The sequence below is a fragment of the Marmota monax genome, unplaced genomic scaffold (genome assembly GCF_021218885.2).
Source record: "Marmota monax isolate L192 unplaced genomic scaffold, Marmota_monax_Labrador192_F-V1.1 WCK01_AAM20220418_F8-fsc00235, whole genome shotgun sequence".
NCBI lineage: Eukaryota > Metazoa > Chordata > Mammalia > Rodentia > Sciuridae > Marmota > Marmota monax.
In genome coordinates, this window is record NW_026693185.1 from 1,760,193 (window position 1) to 1,784,146 (window position 23,954).

The 23,954-nt window shown below is 57.5% G+C and overlaps 1 protein-coding gene across 1 annotated transcript in view; it reads right to left on the reverse strand.

The window, feature by feature from the left end:
• Nucleotides 1-373: 373 nt before the first annotated feature.
• Caln1 (calneuron 1) overlaps nucleotides 374-23,954 on the reverse strand; it is a 278,793-nt gene continuing 255,212 nt past the window's right edge. The window contains exons 5-6 of the mRNA XM_046456015.2: nucleotides 16,147-16,303; nucleotides 374-7,367 (exon numbers count right to left, since the gene is read on the reverse strand). Of these exons, the coding sequence (XP_046311971.1) occupies nucleotides 7,240-7,367; nucleotides 16,147-16,303 (285 nt within the window). The 3' untranslated portion in view covers nucleotides 374-7,239. The remainder of the gene's footprint in view (nucleotides 7,368-16,146; nucleotides 16,304-23,954) is intronic.

The following is a 23,954-nucleotide window of genomic DNA, read 5'->3' on the forward strand; positions in this document are numbered from 1 at the left end:
CAAATGCTAATGTCGGGAGGAATTTGGCAAATGAATCCCAAGAGGAAGATGCCATTAGCTCCAGTATCTGCAAAGTCTTCTTGACGCTGGCCTCTGTTCCCAGCCAGGAGACCGTGCCCAGTCTCACCATATGCTCCGGGGCAGCTGATTTCCCCCTTGTCAATCATTTCCCTTCAAAACTCCTCCACACAAGGGGCCCCTCCCCAGCTGCTGCTCACCTGCTGCTTCTTGGTGACACTGAACTGTCATCTGAACAGATCTGGTGGCCCTTCGGGGCCACAGGAACAACTCTCATGACCCATTTGCAAATCCAAGCACAGATAAAGAACTGAATCGCTCATCAAAAGAAAAAAAAAACTTTTATTTGTTTTTTTTTCTATTGCATAAATAATGGTAAATTAGACTCTTTTTATACAGATTATATATTTACAGACAAGTTTGGTTAGAGAAAACATCTGGTAAATATGGCAGTCAGTTTTCCTTTATACACTAATTAGATAACATATTAATAATATATACTTCATTTGATCCGTAAGTTGCATGCCAAGTTAATTTATATTAATATTTACATTTTATATAAAGATCTTCTTTTGACTAATCTGCTGACTCATCACTCGATAGCAGAAACCATCGACTAACACTGAATAAAAAAAGAAACAAAGGACTGTGGTGAGGTAATGGGGAGGCTGCGATCCCAGCGTCGGTCTCAGAGGCCCTTTGGACACGGAGCTCCGGGCTCCCGCACCTGGTCCTTCTGTGCTCCTCTTGTGCCCAGTGTGCTGGTGGCTAGGGCGCCAGCCATCTCTACTGTGCTTTGATAAAGGACTAGTGTCTCAAGTCTAATGACCTTGGGATCCTGTGGCCCCACCCCCACCCACAGAGGAGCATTTGCCTGCTCTCTGCCCCACCAGACCCTCAGGGTGGGGTCCCCTCCCAGGGCACTGTCTGTGAGTCCTTGGAGAAAGCATTTCTGCACTCAGAATCCGGGAAGGAATCCAACCCCGCCAAGAAGCCACTGCAGAACCCCTAAATCCTTATCTTCATACAAAAAAAGAGACCATTTCTGGGTTCTCCATGGAGAGCTGAGACTCTGGCTCTGCACATTTCTGCCTGCAGCTAGGAGGATCCCTCCTGGGCCAGTCTGGGCTCTCAGGGGAAGGACAGCAGGGCTTGGCATGAGGACAATGCTGGGACCTCCTCCTGCTTCTGGAAGTGGAACGTGGGATCTTGGGAGGAGACCCTTGGCCCAGGGCAGAAGGGCCAGAGACCCTCGGGTCTGCTCTCCTGGGGCCCACCACACCTCCCCGTGATGGTCACAGCCACAGCAGGCTCCCAGCTCAGTGCACGGCTACCTACCGCCACAGGACCACCGCAGGCATGGACCCCAGAACTACTTCCCAACAACCCCCAGGGCTTGTGACACTGCCTTCCACAATGCTACAGGTAACTACAAGCCACCATCACGTGCTCCAGTGGCCAGAAGGACGGGAAAGGACAATGGCTGGAGATCTTGCCCCGTGTCCACAACCTCAGTGAGGCAGCCTCCGATGCAGAGCTGAGCGCCCTTTCCTGGAATCTGGTTTTGTTCGCCCCCCCACTGCTCACGAGTCACCAGGCTCACCTGGCTGGGGTGGGGAGACGGAACCATGCTAAGGGCAGGACTAGAGCATGCCCTTAGGGGACACTCAGCACCTCTCGCCTGTGCGGCACCCACCAGGGGTGCTGCTTCCTTTACAGACAGTGGACACGGCACGGGAGGCTCTGTCACAGCGGCCTTATGGACTCGGGAAGACCCTCACAGCAGCAGCCACTCACCTGCCTTTCACATCAAGTAGAATGTCCCCAGGGAGGACTTTTCAGGGTGGCCTGTCTTCTAGCTTCAGAGATGAGGGACCTGAGGCCAAGGACAGCAGCCACTCAAATCACCTGGCTATTGGGGGAAGGGCGGTCTCCTTGGTCTCCCACCTGCCAGCACTGGCTCCGCTCCAGGGCTTCTGCTTTCCTGGCCACCGTCCAGTGGGTCCAGAGCCCAGGCAGACATGTTCTGAGCTTGGCAGGTGCCTGCGACCTCCCCGGCAAGGTGAACCACCAGCCTCCTCTTGAACGCACAGGGCATGTCATTTGGATCAGGCTGATGGGCAGCCGCACGGCACTCTATCCCCCATATGTTCTCAAAGTAGGCCAGGAACTCAGGAACAATGCTCAGAGCATCTGAGCCCTCAAAACCCTTCTCTCAGGCCCGGGGAGGGGGTGGCACCGCAACTGAATTTCACATTCCCAGAATGTTCCTTCCTCAGCCTGCTTTTCCCACCCCTGGACAATACCAGTCTCAACCCCCTTTGCACCTGAACAACTGTGGAGAGTGTCAGAAGCCTGGTTTGAAAGCCAGCCTGTCACCCAGCATAGGGGCAGGTGCAGGGGACCACACAGGTGTCCAGGAACGGAGGACGGTCTTCCTGAGACTGCATACACCTGATTCTTGGTGGCATAATGAACCACGACAATTTTGCCTCAAAGACTTTTTTCCACGTCCCTTGAGACCATGCAAAGAGGAACCTAAACCAATATCGAGGCGAAACCATCCCTGTTAAAATGACTATGTGCATCAGCAAAGAGCACAGGACATTAGGGAAAGTGCTTAGCTGGCTGGTACACTGGCCTTGCTCCTCCAAACCAACTGTCGTGGCAAGGCCATGTGGCCGAGGACAGTCCCCTGAGTGACTTGGTCAAAGTAAATATGGAGTGACGCTGAGCAGTTCTGACACCTAAATTATCCTGGGGACAGGCTGTGAAGGGCACCAGGTCCACCGCTCTTTTGCCATCACTATAAATAATTGAAATTGAAACCCCGGCTGCGGGATCATGATTCTCCTCTATTTCTGACAGACTCTTCCCTGGCGGTGAGCTGAGCCCTCGGTGGAGAGGGAGATGGCTATGGCAAGGCTCAGCCCTGTGGGCATCGCCGAAGAGGCCCATGAAACCTTCTGATCTGGGGTTGTTTCAGAAGATGTTCTCCAGGGAAGGCGGATCACGCAGCCCGAGTCTAGAAGCATAATCTCAGTTCGTCTGCCACACCTTGGCCTCGTACTAAAAGGACTCCCCTGGCAGGAGGGTCCGACCCTCTCAGGGGGCATCTCAGGGGGCAGGGCAATGGCAACACGAGTACCAGAGCCTGCACAGCAACCCTGCAGTAGGGGGACCCAGTGTGGTTGGAGGGCTGTGGTCGGGAGGAGCGGTGCTCAGCAGCCTCTGAGGTTGGTGAGCCAGACATCAGCCCAAGAGGAGCCCTCCCAGGCAAGCAGCCGCACAGTGCCAGGCCAGCCCAGCCCAGGGAGTGCCCTCAAGGGCCTCATGGCCACCCTCTGGCTGTGTCCTCATATGACCCCAGGGAGGCCTCTAGCTCAGGTTAAGAACAATGTGCAAAATTCTCCTTGACTTATGACCTGAGTCTGCCTTGTGCCCAGCAGGAGGCATTTGGAATAAGAGGACCTTCTCCTCTCCGGGCTCTCAGGGGAAGCATACCACACCGTGATCCAGGGGAGGGGCACTGGGAGGAGTGCGCCTGTCAAAATGAGCTGCCCATCTTCCATGAGGTGCTTTGGACAAGGAGATAGCATTCGCCATGGGACATTGGAGACAGGAGCAGGTAAAGAGGAAGACAACCCCTCGCACACCACTTGGTCTCTGCCATGCAATACCCAGGAACCTCTGCGGCCCCTGGGCGTGCCTGAGACCACATCTCCACCTCAGCTCACTCAAGTTCACATGTTCTGCCAGGAGAACTTCTCACCAGGCAAACAGATGCTTTTCAAGATTGGAGGCTTAAAATATTTTTTTTTTCCTTCCAGATGATATTTTTGCCTTTTTGCCTGGATTTAGGGATTCTTGCTCTGGGAGGCAGGGTGCAGGGGAGAGGTGGGGGAAGGGATGCTGCCACCAGCTTCCGGGTGGCTCCGTTTCTCCTGAGTAAATGGAAGAACAAGTCCAAACACAAGAGGAAAAGGCAGAGGAACCACCCAGATTCTTGGAGGGCAGTGTCCCCTCCCGGCAGGATAGGGGACACAAGGAGCCAGGCTGCCATCAGGTGGAACATGAGTTCTTTAAGAAAACAGTCCCTATTTTTGTGTGCCATGGCAAACTCTGGGCTGAATGCAAGGGTTGCCATGGCGACACCCCTTTCCTTCTCCTTACGGATGGTCACGTGGGACCCACACACATTCTGGAAGCCACTGCTAGCAGCTCCAATGCTGAGTCCTGTTGGGGGCTCTGTCTGCACCTGGAATGGTGAGAGATAGTTTCTTTGGGGGCTAGGGGGCCAGGTCCACTTTTCTCTCTCTCATAGGTAAAAAGCCTTCCTGATGGTCATCTGCATAGTGAGGGTGGGCGAGGACGGTCACCTGTTCTTGTAGCCAGCATGAGTCAAACTGGGTTTGCCGAGCGTTCAGCCACCCATGGCTACCAGCCCTGGTCCCTGAGTCCTACATCTCGTCTCCTACAGGATAGTGGCTCTTTCCTCTAGAGGAAGTTCCTGTAGAGGTCACCTCCAGTGGAGGCCCACAGGGCCCTCCTGGGGCATAGGGGACAGCACCTTCTGGAACCTTCAGCTGTGAACCCCATGGCCGCTGTGATGAGGAGGCTGACTAGCAGAGCCCTGGCACAGCCACTGTGTGAGCAGGGCTGGGAGTGGGGCCGCCTGGTAGCCCAGGTCTACCTAAGACAGACCGTCCAGGCAAAGCAGCGAGGGCTCAAGTCCTGGTGACAAACTCAGAGCCCCCAGAGTCTAAGGAATGCCTACTAGCTCAGGAGGCTTCCATACACAGCAGCCCTCAGCCCCGGTGCCGCGTGCTAGGGTGACCTCCAGGCGGTCAGGAGAACGCTGGCTTCCCTCCCTCCCCTCCCCATAGCAACACCCAGCAGGACACATGCTCCTGGATTCTCTCTGGCTGGATTCCAGACCCCTGAGAGTGAGCAAGGGGTCCTTTAAGGGAAAGGTTGCTCGGGCTCTGCAGGGAACAGGCGCTGGTGCCCCCCAGAGCAGCTCTAGATCCCCGTCCTGTATCGCAGCTCACCTCCTGCCAAAAAATCAAACCTGGCCTCCCTTGAGGTCGACGCTGTCCAGGGGAGTCAGGACCTGCTGCATGCCACCTAGCCACCCAGCCTCAGAGGTCGCCATGCAACCCCTTCTCACGGGGTAGGGTCCTCAGAGGACCATCCTGGGTTCCTACCTAGTCTAGCCTCTGTTCCCAGAAGGGTGTGGTTTAGGGCTTCAAGATCAGCAAAAGATAGGGAAAGGTGTCCCTACCAGACCTGCAGTGCCCTCCTGTCCATGCCCAGCTGGGGAGGGGAGTGCCCTGGGAAGGAGCTATGGAGGAAGTTGGATCAGCTTCAGCATTTGGACCTGTGGTATCCTAAGGGGACTGCAGTCCTCAGCCAAGGGGAGAGACAGAAAGGCAGGGGTGCTGTGGGCATGGGGCGGGGCTTGGCAGGGCAGTGGCAAGCAGGCTGCTGCCCTTAGCCCGGCCTGGATGTGCCAGATGCCAGGGAGTTTGACGAGGATGTCACCCCCTGGGCTCCTGGGAGCTTAGATCTGCTCCGTCTTTCTATGGCTCAAACCCTAGTGTGACTTGTGCTCATTGTGAATGTGCAGCTCTCCGCGGTGCGAGGGTTTCTACAGCCGCCCCACGGTGCAGAGCTGAGTCGGACAAAGACCCTAGTGGAGACCGTGGGTGCTCCACATCTAAGAAGGCAGCAGGGAGAAAGCAGAGGGAAGGCCCGGGGGACATGGGCGGCACCACAGCACCCACCCCTGCCTTGGGAGAGGAGACACCCCGCCCCAGTCCTGGAGGGAAGGGGACCGGAGCTGGTGCCCTGGAGCCAGACAATTGCATTACAGAAATACAGACCTGAGCCAGAAACATACACAGGGACAGCACGTCCAGGGCCACTGGCCACTCTGACTGCAAGCTGGAGCTGACAGAGGCAGCTGGGAGGGTGCCCACCTGACCATTGGGATCAGGTCCCTTCCCAGCAGAAGTGCTCTGCAGGCAGGAGTGAATGCCTGCTGCAGTGGCCAAGCGCACCGATGTGTTCGTGTGAATCAGTTGCGAGTCTGAAAGCCAGGATGTCGGTGGCTCCCTCTGCCCATCATCCTGCTTAGGATCAGATTTCTCTTCTTTAGCTGGGGAAGACTTAATGAAGCAAGTTGAAGATGAGGACGGGAAAGATGCAGGTGACCTGAACCTACAGAGGGGTCTAGCCTGGGAACCTGGAGGGGCTGCTAGGCCAGACATCGAGGGTGGGGGCTGCGAGACCTCTGCACCAGTCTCGTCTCTCCCCTCCCGCTGTTGGCCTTGCCCCTGCCAAGAAGCAGGGGTGAGTGTGGGAGGGGAGGACGCGATTACGTGGACAAGGGGCCAGGAGAGTCTTGCACGGGAAGCAGCCGTCCCTGTCCACACGTCCGGGTGTTGAGACGCCCGTGATTCGTGGTTCTTTTTCTCTAAGGACAGCACAGGCGGCAAAGCTGGGATCAGGGCTCTCTGCAGATTCCAAAATGCTGGTGCGGGGTGGGCTCTAGGAACAGAAGGCCAAGTGCCACGGAAACCGAGGAGAGCGCCCAGCTCTCCTCACGTCCTGTAGGAAAGGCAGTAGGAACGGAAGCAGGGGGTGCAGCGGCGGCAGCCAGGGCTGCACCCTGTCAATGGCTTTCCCCTCACGCCTTGGGGGGTCTCCACGGGTGGAGAGAGGAACCAGGGCAAGGTGGAAAGTCCCCTCTTCTGTAGCAACCCAGAAGGCAGCCTCCTGGGGCTGAGGGTCCACCTCAGCCCGAGGCTCTGGGCCCTGGGTTGGAAGAAGGGGGTGTGGATGGAGGTGACCGCGGCTCGCGCCTCTCTCCTCTAGCTCTCGCCGCCCCCGTTACACCTGGATGGCCACTGGAATTCCGAGATGGGGATGAAGTTTATCTCCAGAGTCACTACTGGCGGTTGAAGCAATAACTCGGAACTCCTGGCTATTTATTGCATTAGGAAACAAAACCATTAAAGCGTTGAAGACAGCCCTTGTGTGTCCCTGCCAAGGAGATGGAGTGGGTTTGCAATCCCGGTTGCCCTGCAACCTGGGGCTCTTTCCTGAAGGGTACCATCAATGCATCGGCCACAGGTCCAGATCTGCGGAGCGCAGGAAGAGTCCGCCCGCGGGCATGCACATGCGCGGTGAACTGGCGGCAGGAAGGCTGGCGGGAGGCTACTCCATGCCGCTCCGGAGAATCTGATTGGCTGCGATCAGCATGACGCTGATGATGAAGGCCATGGCGAAGGCGCAGATGAGGCTCTTCCGGACGCAGGTCTGCCGGTTCTGTTTCTGGGAGTGCACTGTTTGGGGTGGGGGTGGGGTGAAGGTAGGGGTGGGGGTGGAGGTAAAGGACGTGGAAGGAGGGGTGGGAAGAGAGAGGGACACAGTGAGATCACAGCCCAGCCTGCTGCAGGGTGAGACTGCTCAGGCCGAGTGGGCACTGCTCATGGCCCCTGTCGGGACTGCTCACCTGGCAAAGGTGGGGAAAGGTGAACCTCTCCAACAGGAGCCCTGACTGACGTTTTCGGAGCAAGGGACAAGCACAGATAAATGCAGCTGGAGTGACTTTGTAAGTGGCACTACCAGCCACCTGCATTTCTATGGCTGACAGGAGGGGTGAGGTGGCAATGCCTCACTGTACCTGTGTCCTGGCTGGGAGCAACTCACCTTCCTGGAATTGCCCCAGGGTGGTCCCTGGTCAAAATGACGCCCAGCCATTCTGAGATTACTTTAGATGTCTCTCGAACGAGGCTCCTGGGCCAGCAGCAGCCCGCCCCAGCAGAAGCTTATTTAAAAAGCAGATCCCTGGCCAGGCCCACTCCAGATCTGCTGACCCACGCTCCGGGGGTGGATCCCAGTGATCTGTATGACAAGCCTGGGTCCTGCCCAGGCCTGAGCAGTGGTGACAACACTCTCTTCTCCAGTGTGAAGACAGGGAGGCACAAGCCCTCTCAATTTTTGGAAGCAAGGAGTCCACCATAGCCTGTGGCCCCAGGTCTGACCAGGCCTGAGCTTGGCCTGAGCTTGGCCTGACCTTGATTTGCTCTCTTCTGCTTCATCTTTCTGACAGGCTGGGCCTTGTACCACCATTTATTTTTACAAGGCTCTTGTGAAATCATTTGTAGGTCTCATCAAAGCAATCATTACAGTGGGTGACTAATGTGGGCCAGAAACAGGGCCATGGAAATAACCAGGAGGCACAGTGGCTGTGGGAGGAGGAGGGCTCTGCCAGGTGCCATGCTACCCCAGAAGGGCTTCTGGTCCCTCCACGTCCCCCCACTCCTGTCCCTAGCTCTGCTCTCCAGTGGTGTCCTACGTGATTGACACCCCACGCCCCGGGGCAGGCAGGAAGCCCTCTCCACCAAGCTGCCCCTGGCCCAGCGAACAGCACCACTGGGCCCAAAGTCAGTGGGATTCTCAGTCGGTGGCAGAATGGCCTCCCCAGGTCTCAGGGACGGAGGCGGGGAGTAGGTGTTTTAAAGAGCTCTCTGGGTGATCAGGCAACTTCTGCAGTCTCGCTTCAGTGGGCCTGGGTGGACCTTGAGCTGCTGGGGAAAAGAGTGTGTGTGGGTGGGTGTCGGTGCACCCGCGTGTGTGGTTCTTAGGGAGGACGGGTCTCCCATCCAGCTGTTGAAGACTGGCAAAGAAACGCCAAGTGGCTCCACGTGCCTTTCAAGAGCACACAGAGCCTTCCATCCCAGGTCCCTCTTCTCCCTGCCCACAAGTGGCCCCTCCAAATGCTGGAAATAACATGCAGGAGGGAGGAAGATGGCCAGGCTTCTAAGGGCAGGCAGAGATTTCCCTGGGAGAAGAGGTCAGGGCTGTCAACGGGTCTCCAAACACCACCTCAGCGGAGAAGGCTCCTCCTGGCCTCACGGAGAGCCAGGCCCAGCTGAGCTCTGGCACCCCCGCCACGTCGGCTACGTCCCTGCTGGTGTCTCTAGCCCTCCTGGACCCTCTGATCCACTGGACTGTGCTTCCCTGGGTGATTTCAAGTATTTTGAGGCTCAGTGCTCGACTCGCTAATGGATCCTGGATCTTACATTCTTAGCTGAAGGAAGAACATTTCCTTGGCTTGGAGAAGGCCTCTCCCAGGATCAGGAAAGTACAAAAAAGACACCCGCTCTTAGGACGCAGAGGGGAGATGGTGTTTCAGAAGGAAAGGATGAAGCGGAAAGCGAGATGAGGGTGTGGAGGTGGCGCATCTCAACGCTTTCCAAGGACTGGCTGAGTATCCTGGGCACTCGCCTGCACGAAAACGCTTCCGTGCTACCCGGTCCGTCCCCAGGGCTGGCGGAAAGCTCTCAGAAGAGAGGACCATGTGCTGGGCTGAGGGAGAAAGTCTTTGCTGAAGGCCTTCTTTGTGAAGGACACTCAGGAAACAAGGTCACAGGCAACAGGATTAGACCCAGGAGAGTGGCTCCGACTTTGATCTGAAAATCCTTCAAAGCAGCCGGAGAGCCCAGATAAAGGAGGGAGGAGGAGCTGGAGAGTCTGCAGCAGTCCAGTGGGCAGAGGGGGCTCTGGCTCATCCCTGGCCACGGGGGCTCTGAGGCAGACCCTAGGGTGAGCCTGTAGTTCAGACACCGCCTCAAGGAGAATCCTTTTATGCTGAATTCTGGCATCTCCCAAAAGGACCTCAGAGCTGGGAGGAAACCCCATTCATGCTGCCCGCCCCAGCATGGTGCTCCCCCATGATGGTGTTCCCCCATGGTGGTGCTCCCCCTTAATGGTGCTCCCCTCATCATGATGCTCCCCTCATCATGATGCTCCCCCGTGGTGGTGCTCCCCCGTGGTGGTGCTCTCCTGTGGTGGTGCTCTCCCGTGGTGGTGCTCCCCCCGTCATGGTGCTTCCCCATCATGATGCTCCCACCCCCTGTGTGACCTCGAGCCACTCCTCTCCCTAGGTCTCGGTTTCCTCCTCCGTGACATGGGGTTCAAAAACCCACCCTGCTGTGAAGTACGCGAGGTGGCTCTGAGGCACGCCAGGCCGGATGCAGGCTCACTCCCCCCTGCAAACCCATGAGCCTCCTGTTTCCTACAGAACGCCCACCTCTGTGGGCTGGGTGCTATGTTCTCTGCTTTTTGTTTGTTTTATGTGCAGTCGTGCTTAGAGGCAGAGGTCATGTACACTGGGCGTGTTGTCCCCAGCTGACAGATGAGGAGCCTAGAGCTCCCAGAAGTGGCGGCCAAGGTCGCTCAGCAAATGATGAGGTGGTGAGAGCCCAGGTCTGCTCCTATTATTCCAATAGCCTCACGTCTTGATATGCTGCTTAGTAACAGAAAGTTCCAAGGAAGACACACTCCAGCCCCCGGTGTGGTTGGCAGTAGTAAGACCGTGGTGTCCGTGTTCCTTGGTGATAACAAAGGCCCACTGCCTGCCATCCGGTACGTGCATTGCACTGTATTGTGGCTTATTTATTTACTTTTAGTGTCTGTTCTTTATTTCCCCAAGGAAGCCACAGGTCAGCCCGGGATGAGCTGTGAGTCCAAGACCTGGCTTCTTTGGCAAGGGCCACTTGGGAGCCCTGAGCAAGAGCCCGAGCTTCTCTGAACCTCAGTCTCTCTCTCTCTCTCTGTAAAAGGAGCTAATGATAACTGTTCTGGCCATCAAAAGATTTATTTCAAATATTTAATCCACACAAAAGCTGTGTGTTACCTTAGCTTGCTGGAGAAACGCTGGGCTTGGTCTTACACCTGAGGGCTCGTGTTCTTCTCCTACTTAATCCATCCTGAGCTGCAGCTGGATGCAGCTTTCCAGAGCCCTGATCCGCACCACCCTGCGCTCTACGTGGAGGGACACAGCTCCCTCCTGCCAGGGTCTCTGCTCTACTCCCAGCCCATCCAGTGCCCTCCCCGGCCATCCCTGTGCCAGAGGAGCAGGTCTCCTCCCTGTCCCCCACAGGGGAGCCAGACACTGTTCCCAAGCTCTGTCCCCTTCCTCTCTGCTAGAGGCGCCCTTTGACCCCTTCTCTCCTCATGGTGGCACCCGGCTCTCTTAGGTCTTCTCCTTTCACTTTGTTTTACTGGGTGCTGGGAAGGGAAGCCAGGGCTTCGCGCGTGCTGGGCACTCACTCACCACTGACCTACACTGCCGGCTTCTCCGTTTATTATCTGAATGGTATAGCTCTGATTTATCCCTTAAGCTGAGACACAGCTCACATACCCTGAGTTCACCCTTCAGGTGGACATGACCCAGGGCCGCTTTACACACTGCCAAGTCTGTATGCCCACAGCAGTGCCCAACCAAGGACATCTGGTCACCCTAAAGAGAAAACCCTCCACACCAGCATCCATTCCCCTCTCCCTGCCCTGCCTCAGCAACAGGTAACCCAGGCTCTGCCTCTGTGTCCCCACTGTCCCCCTGAGCCAGGTGACATGGGAGACTGGCCTCTGTCCCTCAGCTGAGGCTGCAGGTTGTCTCTTGTCACTTTTCCCTTCCTCCTTTCCTATTTGCAGGGCTGGACCTGAACCCAGGCCTGGCGCAGGCTGGGCAGCGCTCCGCCCTGACCCATGGCCTGCCCTGGTGTTTCTGATTGCTGACAGACGATGCCCCACAGTGCCACAGACCACGTCCCATCCAGTCCTTAGCTCACTGGCATTTGGGCAGATCCATTTGTTCTATCATGAGTGAGGCTGAGGCTGCTGTGAATATTGTGTTTTCACGTGGGTACGGGCTTTGGATTCTCGGGGGGACAAGCCTGGGTCACTTGGTAACTTGAGGCCTAGGCTTTGGAGGGAGGCTCCTTTCCAGAGCCTGCTGCAGCTTCCCACTGCTGGAGACCCGCTCTGCACCTCTCCTCCCAGGAGGTACTGAGCGCTCCTTCCAGCACAGAATCGACATCGTGGAGCCTGGGAGGTATCTGGGGAGTAAATGGGAATGGGGAGGCTAAGGCAGGAGGACAGAGAGGTGGGTGTCCTGTTTTCCAACGACTCCTGAGAACTTGCTAACGAGCTCCTTGCACCTACAGTCAGGGGCTGCGTTGGCAGGACCAAGGTTGCAAGCTCACGACAGACTGTCTTTCCCCTTCGTGTTGTAACAGCAGTTCACACTGTTCCATTCGGCAAATGACAGGCAGAGGCTCTGGCTCTTCTCCTGGAGACTGTGGTCTGCACACCCTACCCCTGACCCACCAAGCCATCCCGGGTGCAATGGGGTTGTGATCCCTCCCGCCTCAGTCTCTGTGTTTGGAAACGGGGCTGCGTGTCTTCAGAGGTGCTGGCTCCCAAGTGAGGCAGATTCGAATGTCAGCAGCTGGTTCCAAGTCCTGCTGCAGATCCACCGAAGGCTCGGGAATGAAAGAACCAAACAGCAGCAGCTCGGGGGATTCTTACAGTGAGCCAGAGCCACTAGGCTGGGGACTGGGTTGCTGTCATCCCTCCAGGGCTAGCATTGGATGAGTCCAGGCAGCCGGCCGTTTCCATGGACTGAAGCAGAACTTACAAAGAAATAAGGTGGAAAAGGAATTTTTTGTATCCTGAGGATATCAGAAGTGTTCAGGTGCCAGTGTCCAGCAAAAGCCTGAGGGTGGCCATGGAGGGTGTGGCCCGGGAGGGAGCAGGTGAAGGTGCATGGAGGGTGTGGCCTGGGAGAGAGCAGTGAGAGTGGCCATGGAGGGTGTGGCCCAGGAGGGAGCAGGCAAAGGTGGCCATGGAGGGTGTGGCCCGTGAGGGAGGCCACAGGTGAGGTCCTGCGCTGTGCTGCCTCACTAAGAGGAAAGGGTCCTCGTCTGCGGGCAGGAGCGGCTCCTGCCTCCTCCCCTCCTCTCCGGCTGCACATCCACAGCTCCAAGGAGGCTGCGTCCCCACACTCCTGAACTCAGGGCAGCATTACCTGGCCTAGCTGGAGCCCTTCCCCAGCCGTGTTTTCATTCCACCAGTGACGAGAGCGAGGCTGTCAGCACTTATTCTGGTGCCTGACTCTGGGAAGGGAGGGTGCGGGGATCCGCCAGGCCAGTCCTCCATGCAGGGCCAGAGTGGGCCAGCTCTGCTTTTGCACCTTTATTAAACACACGCCCAGCCTCTCCCCAGGGTCTTGGAATTGCTTTATTCCACAGAAAATGCCTGCAAGGTGCTGGTCAGTGTCCCCCAGGGAGGAAAGTTCCCCTTTGTCTGAAGTCCCAGACCCTTCGGAAACTGTCCCCTGTCTCTGCGGCCACTGGCCTCAGCTGGGCATCAAGCTCCTCCGTCCCCCAGGGAGACGGGCCTTGTTTCAGGAACATCACAGCCTGGCAGGCTGAGGGCATACAGTGAGGGTGACACATGGTGCCCTTTTCCTTTGGCTGGACGTGAGATCCCTGCCATTCCTGGCCAGGTGACAGGAGGTCTTGCCACCCAGGAGTGTGACTGAGCTGAAGACCTTGATCCGGGAGCCTCATTCTTTCTGACCTTCCAGGGAGTCTGGATGCTTTGGTGTCTGGATCGTCACTGCTTTCCAGGCTTTGCATGAGAGGTGAAGTGACATTCCAGGGCCCCAGGGTGGTGGCGCTGAGCGGGAAGGGCCCACGGCTGGAGCTCTCCTGGGCCAGTCTTCTCATGCATCGTGGGGGTGCTGGATGGTGCGGGCAGCTCGGCCTGTCTCCCTCTCACAGAAACTATTTATTCCTGGTTGATGGCTTTGTTTTCAGAATGTCTAGAAGAATCTGACAGCTGGTATTCCATTTAGGGACGGCACCAAGAGGGCTCACATGCACACGCACGGGTGGCACTTCAGCCCAACTGCCAGACGTAACCCCATTCACTGGCTGTGAAACCCAAACTGAGCGGCATGAGGACCTGCCACCTGCATGGGGACGCCAAGGGGCTTGAGCCCCAGAAAATGACCTGTGACTATGACCGAGCCAGGGGGCTGTGCCGGGGACCTGCTTCATATCCCCGACCTGTCTGACTCTGAGGAAAGGCTCCACCCTCAGCCACCTGCTCCCTGTCTGTAGCCCTGGGGGCAGAGCCCACACCACAGCAGCTGACGGTGTGAGTGAGGGTGCGGCTGAGGTGGTGGCACAAGACTCCCAGCTGGGCAGGGGCAAGAGAGGGCGGGATGATTGACAGCCTGGGAGGTCCCAGGGGACGAGGGAAGCGCAGAACAGACCTGGATAGGAGCATGGGAGGGTGCACATGCCCAGGAGCCTGCTGTGGACACAGGCGTGGAAGCAGGATAGAGGCAGGGAGGCCCAGGCTAGCCACGAGGCCCCCCACAGCTTCCTCTGTCCTAAGGTGTGAGGGGCCACAGGACTGGGCTCATCCCTTGTAGACACCTCTGCCTAAAGGACAGATGTAAGGGCCTTGCGTGTGGAGAGGCCCTCGGGCACTAACTGGGCACCCGTGATTCCAGCCATGCCTGTGACTAGGAAATTCTGTTGTACTTGGTGGGGGGTGGGCTCTGGGCAGGGGACCCCGGGCCTCACACGCACTAGGCAAGCTCACCACTGACCCCTGCCCACTCCAGAAGGTTCCGACTCCTAAACACAAACCAGGAGGTGTGTGTTGAGGCCCGGCAGTGCTGACATCATATTTTTAAAACGTTTCTTGAATGTGAAGACACGCAACTGTGGCCCTGGAGGTCAGGTGGGAAGCTACTAGCATAATGGGGTCTTTCACTGAATGAGATGAAGGCGTTCAGCCAGTGCGTGCCTGGCACTGCATGCGCCCCTCCAAGGGTAGCTCTAGCCGGTGCCGTGTGTGCTAGACACTGACTAGACCGCAGGGCTGCCGTAGGAAGCCCCCACTGCTGGGCACTTAGTCCACATGCGTGGTAAGAAGGCACTGCTTGGAGTGTAGGTGGCTCTCCGTGTGGTCTGGCCTTCCCCAGGTCACCATGGCCGCGGCGTCTCCCAGAGCCAAACACTGACCCACAAACAAAGTTCTGTGGAAAAGAGACGCCCAGAAATGCCCCCTTCTGCCCACCTGGAGAGTGTCCCTCACAGTGGGGACTGGGGCCCCAGATGCTCCCATCCTGGGAACCCAGAGTCCGTTGGGAGCCAGGTGGACGGGGGGCCAAAGTCTAACCCTGTGCTCCCCATGGTCCCGCCCTCCGTCCTCCCTGAAGGTCTGCCCGGGTGGTGTTGGCAGTGGTAGCCCCGTGACCTACAAGGCAGTGCCCCGTAGGATATGTGTGGCCCCAACCCCAAACATCATGGCTGCTGCAGCCCAGCTGTCACAGAAGGGAAACCAAGGCAGCCGCTGGGCCTCAGCTGGACTTAGATCATAGATCTTAGGAGAGGTGTTGCTCCCCACTGGGCCGGCCCAGCCTAAACTGCCAGCCACAGTGCTTGGCCGTCTCTATGGCAGCATCAAGTCCAGATGGCCAATCTCACTCTGGTGTCCACGGGACAGCTGACCAGCTGTGAACACTGACGTGTTTAAGCGTTCAGTCGTCTGTTAAGGGATTTGAATCTAATTAATTTTTCTCCCTGTCCCTTGAGGCTGTGGCACAGGTGGGATTGTCAGAGTTGGGGAGAGAGGAAGTGCTCAGCTGATTGGAGATAAGGGAGGCTTTTTCTTTCCCCTTAAGTTTTCTTTCATGAGCCCAAGAAAAACAGCCCATGGGAGCCTGGGCCTCTTTTTGGACTTCCATAGAGGCCCATTTCTCCCGTGGTCAGTTGGCTGAGCTCATGAAACACTGTGTCCTTGGGCTCTTGTTTGGTCCGTGCTCTGGGGAAGCAGGTTTCCATCCCCAGGGATCCCATGAAGTAGCTGTCACTATCCTGAGTCACAGACTAGGACACAGAGGGGGCACGCCCCTCACCAAGGTCACACCATTAGCTAACGCCTTGGTCCTCCGTTGCCGACCTCCTTAGTGAGCTCTTGCTGCCGCCCCATGCAAAGGCCACAGAGCCACCGGGCCTTGCTGACTCGGCCGGACAAGGGCAGACAGGGTCAAGGGGACTTCTGCAAAAGCACAGAGTTTGGGGAAAACGAACAGAATGTCCTAAGGCCCCTGAATCTTTGCAAAGACCTTTAGCACAGTCCTGGGCCTCCAGCTGTAGTGCCCACTGGCCTCGGCCCCCGGAGGCTGCGGCACCGAGGAGCGCCTGCGGGCGCTGGCCCACCCAGGGGGACGGGGCAAAGGCGGGCACCTACCTCCCTCGAACTCCGTCTGGCAGTTCCCCGAGGTCTCGTTGAGGCTCTCCTCCTCGTTGATGATGATGCTCTCGATGTCCTTCATGGTCAGGTGGTCCCGGAAGGCGTGGTAGAGAATGTGCTTCAGCTCCTCCAGCGTGACCCTCTGCATGTCGAACTGCGGGAAGAGAGAGCGTGAGGTCCGGGCCGGCGGGACAGGCTGGGCACGGCGGGCGAGCCCTGGGCTCCCTGGGGAAGACCCGGCCGGCTCCTCAGGACATCAGCTGGGCAGCGTCCCATCCTGCTCGGCTCGAAGCATAAGTGACCTTACAGGGCCTTACTGAGCTGCAGGGAGTGGACACGTCCATCCTCTCAAGCTAGACTCCTGGAGTGAAGCGCCCCCTGTGGCTGGCTCCCTGCCCGCCAGCCACCTGCTGCCAGTCCCGCGTCTCTGTGCTTTAGAACTGTCACACTCCAGACAAGGCGTGTGCCTCCCAAACCTACTGTCTTCCAAGAAAGCAGCACGTCCCGCCTTGCTTGAGTCTGCTGACTGTCCCCCAGGGTCACGTGTGGCAGGGTAGAGGTGGGGGAGCCTGAGCAGAGGGTCTAGCGGGAGGTCCTTAGGTCACTGCGGTGCTGCCTTGGAAGGGCCGGTGGTGTGTGGGACCAGCCAGTTCTTACAGGGCCATGGCATGGACACAAGGTGTATCCCCAGAGAACCTGAGGTGAAATGGCTGGATAGCAAGAGCATGACCTCAGCAGTCCGTCTCAGGGTGGACTGACCACTAGTAACTGTGGGCAGGGCATGGCTGGAGAGGGGGGTCCCTGGGGGTTTGCTCTGCAAGGGTGCATTTCCCTGTGGTCCCTGCCTCTTTCCTGGCCACCACGGGCTGAGCTGTTTCCCTCCACAGTGCCCTTCCGCCATGACAAGCTACCTCCCCTGGGGCCCAGAGCAGCGGAGTCGCCCACCATGGTCTAAATCTCTGGAACTGTGACCCAAAATAGCCGTTTCCCCCTCTGAGCTGCTCCTGCCAGGTATTTTGGTTGCAGTGATGAAAACCTGATGGACACAATAAGATGTCAAAGAAGAGTCGAACTGACCCCTGTCACCCCAACTTCCTGTCTCTGCATGTGATCTCTCTGCGCACCCTGGCCATCGTGATGACATCTGCCAGGAGGCGTTTGCCATAGTGGAGTAGACACTGGCACCATCCATTCCCAGCCCCAGAACCATAAGCCAAATAAACCTCTTTTCTTTACAAATTACCCAGCCTCAGGTATTTTGTTATAGCAATGGAAAATGGACTATTATAGTACCTAAGTATGGACCTTGTTGCAACATCCTTATCAGATAAAACGCAAGTTCACAGCCGAGTTCATGAGGAAGGACCTCCCCTAAAAGGGGAGGTGTAGAATTCCCTGTCAGGTCCTGTGCCTCTCAGTGAGAGAATCATGCTTTCCCTCCCCATTGATTTCAAGTTTGTCATGTCACTTTATCAGCCAACAAAGTGTGAGTAGAAGTCCTATAAGTCACTTGTAATTAAAAGGTTTAAGGCCATTGTGTGGTTCTATTATTTGTTCTCTCTCTGATATGAGAACAACAGGCCCAGACAGGGCTGTTCCTTCTTTTGGGGTCTCAAAATGGGGCTAAAGACCTGCAGCTTTCCCATAAAGAAGTCCCAACATGAAGAAGAAGTGCCCTTGGGGGCTGTTTTCTAGTTCAGCACCCCTTGGCCCTTTGTTGATCTACATCAACCATCCAGAACCCGGCGTCCAGAAAGGACAGGTGTCCACATCAAAAACACTACACTGGTCCTGGCCGGGCAGCTGGAAGGGAGGGGACGTGCTGTCCCGGCCACCCACAGCCATAGCCACTAAACATGCATGCAGGTATGCCTGGATGACTTCAAGGGTCATGAAATGAGATGTGAAATGAGCTGTGCTCCAGATGAGCAGCTTGGGGGAACAGCATGCTTTACACGCAGTTAGACTAGCTGCAACCTGGGCTTCTGACTGCACGCACTATGAGAAAGAGTGGCTGGTGTGTGAACCAGGAGTCAGAGCCCCGGGCGTCTTGGTCTTGCAGGATTGGAAGAAGCTAGTGCTTTTCATCTTTAGCTAGTAAGAGAGAGAACTGAGAGATTCTTTAATAACAAAACAGGCTGATTTAACAAATCAAAGTGTTTTCTGTCCAAGCCTCGGAATGTGTTAAGTGGCTCCTGAGTTTGGAGAGAGGTCTTCAGATAATCGAGGATGCGGCTCTCAGCCTCAGCTGATAGGAGCTGTCAGAAACCCAGCATGGATCTCGGAACAGCTGTGGGTGGGGCACCCATGTGATCTTCGCCTTCCAAACCTGCAGCCCAGCCCCGTCATGAGCAGGCCCCAGGAGGGCACCTTCAGATGAGCACGAGGAGGTGGGCGGAAAGTTTGGCCTCACAGAGGACGAGGCGGGGACCCTGGGGCAGGACAAGGGCACCCCAGACCTCAGGGAGGCAGGGGTGGGATCTACGAGGGAAACTCCTCCCCCAGGTGCTCGGCTGCCAGTGCCCCCCACTCTGTGCTTGCTGGAGGGGAACGGGCTTGTGGTCACCTGGGCTCTGCCCCCAGCCACATGTGGACAGGGTGGGGCCACCTGTCCTTCCAGTGCACCTGTCTCCGGGTGGGGAGGAGCCACGGCTGCTCGGGTGTCCACCATGACCCTCTGGGCCCTGGTCCTGAAATCTGGGCTTGGACGGGGCTCAGTGTCATCTCCTGAGAGAGGACGGTGTGTCTGTGCCTGCAGGGGGCTGCGGGGACGTGCTATGGTTTGACTTGCTCTGTCCCCTGGAGGTTCATGTGGTGGAAGCTTGGTCCCCAGTGTGGTGACGTGGAGAGGTGGGGCCTCGTGCAGGTACCCAGGACAGGTGAGCAGAGCAGGTGGGTCTGAAGCAAGACCCCCAGTGCCCGCCCTCTACTGCGTCAGCCAAGTCCCCTTCCATCTCTCCGCCGTGTGGTGATCCAGCCAAGGGAGCCCTCACCAGAGGCTGAGCAGACAAGGCGTCCTGGTGTTGGACTTCCAGCCTACAAAACCATGAGCTGAATAGGCCTCTTTTCCTAATAAGAAGCCAGACTCAGGTATTTTGTTATAGCAATAGAAAATGGACTAACCGAGGGAACAGACATGAGCAGGAGTGTGGACTGCAGCAGGCTGTATCTCTCCAATGGCCACCTCCTGCCCTGTGAGAGGACTTGCTCTCCCTGCCCACTGTCATGAGGCTTCAGCCATGAGGTGTGACAGCAAGAGATCTGTGGACGAGGGAAGTCCCCGTGCATCCTGCCATTTCCTTTTCTTCTGCCACATAATAGTTAAACCAAACAGAGAATGTCCCTTCCTCCTAAGTCCTAGTGCGCAGGACAGGAGAGGACCACAGCCACTCCACAGGGCATTGATCTGAGTGAGAACAAGCCCTGGCTCTCAGCTGCTAAGACGGGGATGACTGAAGGGAGACGTGGCCAAGGGCGAATGCAGACTCAATGTTCCAAGTCAGTCTGGACCATGATGATGGAAGGATCTAGATGTTTTTCTTTCCTCTCTTTAAGCAATGCCTGCCTTGCTTTTCTTTTTTGTACCAGGGATTGAACTCAGGGGCACTGGACCACTGAGCCCCATCCCCAGCCCAGTTTTGTATTTTACTTAGAGACAGGGTCTCACTGAGCTGCTTAGTGCCTTGCCATTGCTGAGGCTGGCTTTGAACTCTATCCTCCTGCCTCAGCCTCCGCAGCTGCTGGGATCACAGGTGTGCGCCACCGTGCCCGGCTGGTAATGCTGTTTTAATTTGGGGGCATGAAGCCTGTTTTGTCTTTTGGGTGAAAGAGGGACCCCCACAGGATCTTCAGCAGAGAACTCACTTGGTTCAGTCTGGGAAAACTTGCCCTTGGCTGATAGAAAGATAAAGATGTCCAGAGAGGAGCGACTGAAGGGACTGGGTACAGCCCACGGTGCGCTCTGGGCTTCGAGAGCCCTGGGGAGAGGTGGCTCGCTCCGAGTGGAGGGTGAGGAGCGGGCATCCTGCATGGCCCCTGGGCTTTGGGAACAGGATTGGAAGGAAGGAGGCGGCTTGGTCTCAAGGTGCTCATGGCAGACTGCCCAGGACACAGAAGAAGGCTCTGAGTGGGCTGGTGACTTGGGCCTTCAAGCTCTCTGCATACAGATGACCATAAAGGTCACCAGGAAGGACGATGGCCCCAGATTGTGGAGCGTAAAAACCCCAAGGGAAGCTTCAGAGGACATCAAGACACGTGGGCAGCACGGACGGCGGGCAGGACTCCACCTGGGCACGGCCAGCCACTGAGGACCTGTGAATGCTTCCTTAAGGCCTGTCTTTGCACCGCGTGGCTCGTCTTTTTCTGGGGACTCTCTGCTAATGCCCGTCTCTGTGTGCGTCAGAGCTTGTCTCTTACTGAGGAAGAGTGGGGTGTCTGAAGACCTGATTTTCACGTACCATCAGACATGTGCCGGGCTGGGTTCTTGCTTTTTGTTGGGTCCGTGACGCCATCGACGTCAGGTTCCTGGGATTCTCTGGCGCGGTGTCCGCCTCCGCGTCCACCTTCGCGGCTCTCAGGCCCCGTCCTCCCCGTCCCCCTTTGTTCTGGACTTTCCAGGGTCCCCTCCTGGAAGGAAACACGTGACTCTGGCCCTCGTTGGCTTGTTTTGCTTCACGAGACGCCTCCTTCCCCCGTGTTCCTGTGGACGCTGTGACCGTTCTTGCTGGTGGGCGAATGGGCTTGTTCCTGCTGTCCGCTCTTCGAATTTCCCTGGCCTTTGTGTGATGGGAAGTTCTGCACTGTGACCCCCCACCTCTCACCCCACGCTCTTCCCTTTGCAAGTTTAGGTTGAGATTTTTCATGACACCGTTTCTGCTCCCTATATCTCTTTCTAGAACAGCACTTGGCTGCTGCATTCCGTTTGTTTTGTCCCCACTTGGCCACCACGGCGGCTGCGTCATTAGATTTCATTGATTTCTATGCTCACTTCCATTCCCCATGATGTCCCCGCGCTGTGTGCCTACCTGTCATCGGCTTCTCTGCTGGGGATCTTTAGACAGAGGAGATGGTGATGCACTCGTGAACGTGACATCTTCAGGGTTCTTGTGACCTTAATGACGCCTCTTCTGCCTTCTCCCACGGCTGACAACTCGGCTTGACACAGAATTCTAGAAATCACCCCTGGAACCTGCAGAGGGTTTCTCTGGCCCCTTCTGGGCTGGTCAGTCCCTTCTTCAGCACTCGCAGGGTGATTTCCCTACTCCTGGGGTCTTAAAGAAGTCCCCTGTGCTACGTCCCGGCTGGGGTGTAGGGTGGGCCTTCAGTTCTACGCCGCGTCCCTCTCTGCAGCCAAGGCCTCCTGGAGATGGCCATGTCTGGCTCCTTCTCTACCCTGGGACTCTCCATGTCACTGTCACAGACTGAAACATGAAGGGTGCTCGCGGCGCCCTCCCCAGCGGTCACTCTCTGGACCCCCACCTGTCCCCTGCTCCTGTCCCTCAGGCTGTGCCGGCTTCTGATGAGCCCAGTGCTGTCAGTGGGTCTCTGCTTTCTCAGACATGGAGGGGGGACAGCGAATGGAAAGGGGCCAAGGGAGGGTGGTGGCCAGCGTGGGCTCCTGGCTGTCGGCTGCTGAAGGTCACCGGCCTGTTCCTCTTCTGAGCGGCTGTGTCTGGAGAGCAGGTGGAGCCGTGGAGGGGAGCAGGAGGACACCCCGCTGTCCCGGCCCCTCTGTCCTAGTCTGACCCCGGAGGGGGAGAGCCTGTGTCCACTGCAGGCTGGTCCCTCCCGGCTCACCTCCCTCCGCCAGGTCAGGGGACTTTCTGGGGACAACATTGGTGCCCTGATCTCCTGGTGTCTGCTGCTAGGATCCTCCGCTGCTCTTCCTGCTGTGAGTGCCCCCCTACCTACTGTGTGGGTTGACCCTGCTCACAGGGGAGCAGCCCCCAGCAGGGCAGCTCTCACCTTACCCAGGCCCGGCCCCGGGGACACGGACAGTGCCTGCTGAGAGAACAGGCCCCTCTGTTCCCGGCACAGTGTCCCCCACTGCCCTGCCCCTGCCCCAGCCCTTCAGGAAGCCAGGAAGGGCCCTCTGCCAGCAGGCTCCCGAGCAGCTTCTCCAACTTGGAAGGGGGTAACTGACCTTGTTTCCCACTTTGGCAGGAACCTTGGGGACAGAGTCCCCAGGGAAGTCCTGATAGGGCTGAACACCACCCACCGAAGCAGATCTCTCCGCTGGCTTCTGGTGGCCCCGCAAGGCCACGGTCCCTCCCCTGACTCACAGGGAGACCTGCATGGCGTCAGGGCAGCAGCTCCCCTGACCAGGTTCTAGGTGGACCCAAACTCATGCCAGCCTTCCCAGAAGGTGTGCACTTAACAGCTGTCCCCGGGGGAAAGGGGGCCTAACAGCGCTGGAACCTTACGGCCCTGCTCTTCCTCTGCCCATCTACAGAAGGCACCGACCACGAGAGTGGGTACTGTCAGGGAGATCATCGGGCGGAACCTCTCACCTGGGAGCAGAAGTGGGCACAGCTCACCCCACAGCAAGCCCTGCATGGGGCGGCCAGGCAGGGTCCCTTACAGGGCCAAGTGACCCTCTGCGGGTCTTTGTAGCCTAGAAGACAGACTGTAAGTGTGTCCCCAAGGGCTGAGCCAGGTCACAGGGTCTCCTTCCAGAGCCTTCCCTCCATCCTTGGCCCCCCTCACACGCAGTGCGGCCTCTTCCATATAATAAGAAGCCCCCTCCCCAAATGGCGTGTCCAGCGTCAGCCTGCCAGGGGGTGAAGAGCAGGAAGCCCCAGTGTACCCAGAGGGACTTCCAGAGTCTTCATTTCCCCCCAAAGGGGAGGAAACGTGAGGTTGAAATGCAAGGCATTGGGAGACCCCTCCCCGCTTGGAACAGAGACAGAGGCCCCTGAGCCTATGGACACTGCTGGCCAGGTGAGTGGGACAAAGGAGTGGGAGGCTGGGGCAGAGCAGGAACAGTGGGTTAGGAGGTGGAGGGTCCACCTGGACCCACGCGTCCCTCCCCATAGGCGGGGGGTCCTGGGGACAGGCAGAGAAGGGGCGTGCACCCCTTTACCCCTGCGAGGGAGGCTCCTCGCCCCAGCCCTGGGCTGCAGCCGCTGGAGTGCAGCAGCCGCGGCCGAGAGGGAGACCTGCCGTCACTCCCAGACCAAGATTGAGCACCTGTTTACTGCCACCGTCTGGGAGAAATTTTCCACTAGCTGCAAGACCCATGGAGCACACGCGTGACTCCAGATCTGCGGCTGACGGGGAGGGCTCGGCCCTCTGGAGGGGACACGCCATCCAAGGGGAGGCACCTGCCCACCAAGGCCCCAGCAGGGAGACCCCAGGGTCTGCTCCTGGGACCTGGCCCAGCCTCTCCTGGCCAGCTGTCCTCTCCAAAGGCAGTCAGTGACAGGCCTGTGGGAGGGGACACAAGTGGCCTCACTTTACCTGGCCCCAAGGCGCAGGTGCATCCTCCACCTCTGCTCTCATTCTCTGAAGGCTTGCTGGCCTCCTGCAGCCAGGGGGAGGCAGCCAGGGTGCTTGCTCCCCCGGGTGCAGCCAGAGTCCAAGGCAGCTTGACTACAGTCCCCACAGGCCACTTCACGTAGCGTTCACACTCCGGCAGTGGAAGTAGCCTAGAAGTGACTTAAAGCACAAGGGGGAGGGGCTTACATGCCATTTTGCATGAGGGACTTGAACAGCGGCAGATTTGGGTGTCCATGAGGGATCCTGGGACCAAACCCAAGGACCCTAGGGGACAGCCGTGTGTACTGAGTGCCAGGCTCTGTTCTAGG